The sequence below is a fragment of the Malus domestica genome, chromosome 15 (genome assembly GCF_042453785.1).
Source record: "Malus domestica chromosome 15, GDT2T_hap1".
Lineage (NCBI taxonomy): Eukaryota > Viridiplantae > Streptophyta > Magnoliopsida > Rosales > Rosaceae > Malus > Malus domestica.
Genome location: NC_091675.1, coordinates 50,966,375 through 50,971,057, shown reverse-complemented (window position 1 = coordinate 50,971,057; position 4,683 = coordinate 50,966,375). Strand labels below are relative to the sequence as shown.

General features: G+C 39.1%; 1 protein-coding gene across 3 annotated transcripts; it reads left to right on the top strand.

Moving 5' to 3' along the window:
• Window positions 1-995: 995 nt before the first annotated feature.
• On the top strand, window positions 996-4,404 carry LOC103402212 (putative 12-oxophytodienoate reductase 11). Of its 3 annotated transcripts, none has more exons than XM_008340958.4 (5): window positions 996-1,352; window positions 2,622-2,762; window positions 2,891-3,021; window positions 3,140-3,316; window positions 3,519-4,404. In XM_008340958.4, the coding sequence occupies exons 1-5, from the start codon at window positions 1,264-1,266 to the stop codon at window positions 4,109-4,111; spliced, it is 1,131 nt and encodes a 376-aa protein (XP_008339180.2). In that variant the 5' UTR covers window positions 996-1,263; the 3' UTR covers window positions 4,112-4,404. The 3 variants fall into 3 exon arrangements, with proteins under 3 accessions (XP_008339180.2, XP_008339182.2, XP_008339181.2); XM_008340960.4 differs by having other exon boundaries at window positions 1,144-1,287; XM_008340959.4 differs by lacking the exon at window positions 996-1,352 and adding an exon at window positions 2,275-2,420.
• Window positions 4,405-4,683: the final 279 nt, after the last annotated feature.

Here is a 4,683-nt window from a genome sequence, read left to right as displayed (position 1 = left end):
CACTCCAACTGTCATCCATGAAGATAATGCAGCCTGTGTCGCCCAGATGAAGGAAGGATTTATCAAAGGTGATAAGACTAAACACATATCTCCAAGATTTTTCAGCGCACATGAGCTTCAGAAGGTTAAAGTTATTGAAGTCAGACAAATCCGTTCCAATGAAAATTTAGCAGACTTGTTCATCAAATCTCTACCAAAGTGCATATTTCAGAAGCTGGTGCAGGGAATCGGATTACGTCGGCTTACAAATTTGAAGAATGCAGAATCAGGGGGAGACCCAATTCAGGGGGAGCATCCATGATACATGCATGTTGTACTCTTTTTCCTTCGCTTAGGATTTTTCCCACTGGGTTTTTCCTATCAAGGTTTTAACGAGGCAACATCAGCATGCTCAACACCATCCGGATAAAGTTGTACTCTTTTTTCTTCGCTATGTTTTTTTTCCCACAGGGTTTTTCCAAGCAAGGTTTTAATGAGGCAACTGATGTTGATATGTGGGCATCCAAGGGGGAGTGTTGTAAATAGTATAATATGTATGCCCACATGCATACAGTGAACATGTCATATGTTTAACAGTGTTTTTGTTTGTTTCCATGGTGATGCTCTATAAATAGAGCTTTACGAATATTCAACAAAGCAGAGAGAAAAGGAAGAGAAAAATATCTAATAGTAATAATATACATTACTTCCTCTGCAACAGCTTGTGTTGGTATAATACTCTACAACTGCTTCGTTCCTGTCCCGAATAAAGGTTATCTCTCTATAACTTTTATATTTTTATAACAATGTCCAAATTATAGGCAAATGGTCGTTGGTGGTGTCCACATTGGCAGCCATCACTTCTACACTAAATGTCAAAAAGGCGTTATTGTCTCATGTCATAACGAAGCAGTAAGATGAAAAAAACGAATTTGTCATCGATGTACAAGAAGATACAGTATCTCTTGCGTTAGAAAAAGAAAAAAAAAAACAAGATTAGGTAAATGCAAACGTCATCGAATAAAAAATTAGAAAAATGCTTTGAAAAAGTAGCCGCCCGGCCAACCACTGCCTCTGCTACTTGTGCTAGTGCTAGTGTACCCAGTTGGAGTCAGTCACTCAGTCATCGGACTGTGCTAGTGCTAGAGCTAGTGTTGTCAACCACTGCCTCTGTCATCCGCCTCTGCCTCCTCTCCCCAAACACATAAATAGCCAGTGTGGGAGCAGACCAAATCGAATAAAAAACCAAACACAAAAATCAGGATCAAGCTCAGAACCCAGTTGATGGCTACCACTAATGAAACTCAAGTAGGTGGTTCCACGAGCCCTCTCCTTTCTCCTTACAAACTTGGAAACTTCAATCTTTCTCATAGGTAGCTTAACTCACTCACTCAGTAGCTCAACTTTTTCTACAATATTATATTCTTCTACATTCTGCATTGATCTTGTAGTCTGCTGGAGTAGTTGAGGTTTAGGCGTTGGGTTTTGTTCGTTTGGAAACAGGGTTGCAGAAACTCCCAGTTTTCTAACAAGAAATTCGAAATTACTGGTTATAGGCGGAGCCATGGAGAGACCATGATGGTCCAGGCCTTTGATATTTTTTTTCATGCGGAAAAGTTTAGTATTATGCTTATGATTTTCATAGTTTTTAGGTAGGCTCAAGGCCCCAATTCGCCCTTTTTTGTTTAATTTATTTCATCAAGTTTGATTTGAGGTTGGTGACTCCAATGAAGTTCAAGCAATTCGTTGCTTGTGAGCTTTGGAGGAAGGAGAGAGGAAGAAAGTCTGACAGGCTTGGGGTTTAGATTTAAGGAAGAGGATGATGAGGATGATATCATAGCATATACCTAAACGACGGTGGTCGGTTGCTCACCACACGTCAGAGTAATATTTGCAAGATTAGGAGAGCATTTTAGATTGACACTTTTGAGCCCCTTTTAGGCTATAATCATAGCTCTGTCACAAATTCATTGGATGGTTTCTTACTTTGTTATGTAAAATTTGCATGCGCAAATTATTTGTAGAATTGTAAAGCAAGGAATTGGTATAGTTTGGTTGGATAATTCGGGTTTCTTGCGAGTTTGAGTTATGATAGATAATGTGCTGCAACTTTTGGGCCAGTTTGTATTGATGTCTACCGCCATGAATTACTAGCTCTGTGTTCAAGATTGTTTGATTGTCGAATTCCTAGACGCGCTCATGCAGAATACTCCGACTGTATCTTTGAAGTTGTAACTATATCATAGAAACTAAAGTAGTCAATTCTTAAAGAAAATAAATTAGGACAGGTGTTACTGAAATTCGCTGTAAGCCCCTGATCTTGGAACCAAATATATGCATAGATGATGCCTAGAACCGGCTGACATACAGTTTGACATTGTTTCCCAAGAGTGCATCATGGGGTGTGACCGTGTGAACTCTGAAGCACTCGCCACACCTGAGTTAGTACTTGACCTTGACCTGAAATTGCTTAATTCATCTTTGGTATTAGATGCACTTTGCTAGGAAAAGTATATCCCCTTTCTCGCTTTTTGGTCGTATTACTTCTGTTTAGCAAGATCTGATAATGCTTCCTATCAAACTTCTCATAGGCTATCTAGTAGGTGTATTCTGATAATATACTTCTCCCTTGCCTTCTGCAGAGTTGTCTTAGCACCATTGACTAGACAAAGATCTTACGGAGGTGTTCCTCAGCCGCATGCGGTCTTATATTACTCTCAGAGAACATCTAACGGGGGTCTTCTCATAGCTGAAGCGACTGGAATTTCTGACACTGCTCAAGGGTAACTTCACAAAGACTAGCTTTTTTCAAGTTTCTTTATGTTAAATTTTAAATGGAAAACGTACATTTAAATTGTACTTTCTTCATTTCAAAGTTTGATAACATTTTTGTTTTTTTTAATATGCGAAGGTACCCAGATACTCCCGGTATATGGACAAAGGAGCAAATTGAATCATGGAAACCCATTGTTGATGCTGTTCATGCTAAAGGTGGCATCTTCTTCTGTCAGATTTGGCATGGTGGGAGGATTTCAAATACCGGTGCGTTTCGAAGATACAATTTTGTGAAAAGTTAGCCCATTGAAGCATCAGAAAGCTGCCTTGATATTCCTGCAATAGCAATCTTTCAGATTGTGGGCCTGTCTATATTTTCTTACAGGATTTCAGCCAAATGGGCAGGCTCCAATCTCTTCTACTGACAAGGTACTAGCCCCCCAAATACGAACTAATGGCATTGATGTTGCTGTATTTTCTCCTCCAAGGCGATTAAGGACAGATGAAGTCCCACAAATAGTCAATGATTTCAGACTTGCTGCAAGGAATGCTATGGAAGCTGGTAATTTTGTCTTTACTTAAGTATGAAATAAAATTTGCGAGAACTCAAAATTGCTTTCAAAATAAGCAAACGAACCATCTTTAACTTACAAATGTAGTTAAAGGCATAAATTTAATTTGCAGTTTGACTAGATGTGTGACAATAGTTCATGCTAGATTACAAATTATATTCGGTGCACTGCAATTGTTTGTCTTGTATATAGGCTTTGATGGAGTGGAAATTCATGGGGCCCATGGATACCTTATTGAACAGTTTCTGAAAGATCAAGTGAATGACCGAACAGACCAATATGGCGGATCTATGGAGAATCGTTGTCGATTTGCTCTGGAAGTCGTTGAAGCTGTTGCTAACGAGATAGGAGCGGATAAAGTTGGAATTAGGTTATCTCCATTTGCTAACTATAATGGATCAGTGGATTCAGATCCCGAAGCGTTGGGCCTTTATCTGGCCAATGCGTTGAACAAATATGGGATCCTGTACTGCCATATGGTTGAGCCGAGGATGAAGACAGTTGGAGAAAAAAGTGATTGCCCCCAAACTCTTGTACCCATGAGAAAGGCTTTTAATGGTACATTCATTGCTGCTGGTGGTTATGAGGAGGAGGATGGGAACAATGCTGTGGCTGAGGGCCGTGCAGATCTTATTGCTTATGGTCGTTGGTTCTTGGCTAACCCAGACTTGCCGAAGAGGTTTGAGCTTAATGCTCCTCTGAACAAGTACAACAGAAGCACATTCTACGTGTCTGAACCGGTTATTGGCTACACTGATTATCCGTTCCTTGACACCACTGCATAGGATTCGTGCAGCATATGGAAGCTTGTACACTCTTATCTTTCTGAAATTCTCGCATTAGTCTGCGTACATGTTTTTCTTGTTGCTTTTCTTGCACGGTTTGGATAACTAGAGAAAATAACAAATAGGGGGGCAGAAGTTGGCTGACGAGGTTGTAGCATTCTCATTTGGTATAGTAAGTTTCTGCATTGTCCGATCTGTATCAAGTGTTGTGTTGTAGCTTGTGTGGTTAACTGAATATGCTAACTGATTGCATGCCAAGCCACTGAGTTAATAAAGATAGTTTGTGATGATCATCTTATTATGATTAGTGGAATTTAACGGATACCTAAGAAATACCATTATAATTAACCTCTAAACTTTTGATTGTATCTCTGTTTAACTGGCTTTTGGATATATCTTTGATTCGACTTTAATTTAGAATCAACGATACCATTTAATTTCTTAATCATCATTTGAAGATCACTCCTATGGAAAATCATTCGAATCGGAATTGGTTTAATCATCCAAATGTATTAAATATATGAACAATTCATCATGAATATGGTACTTGGTACCTACACCTTTGATTTATT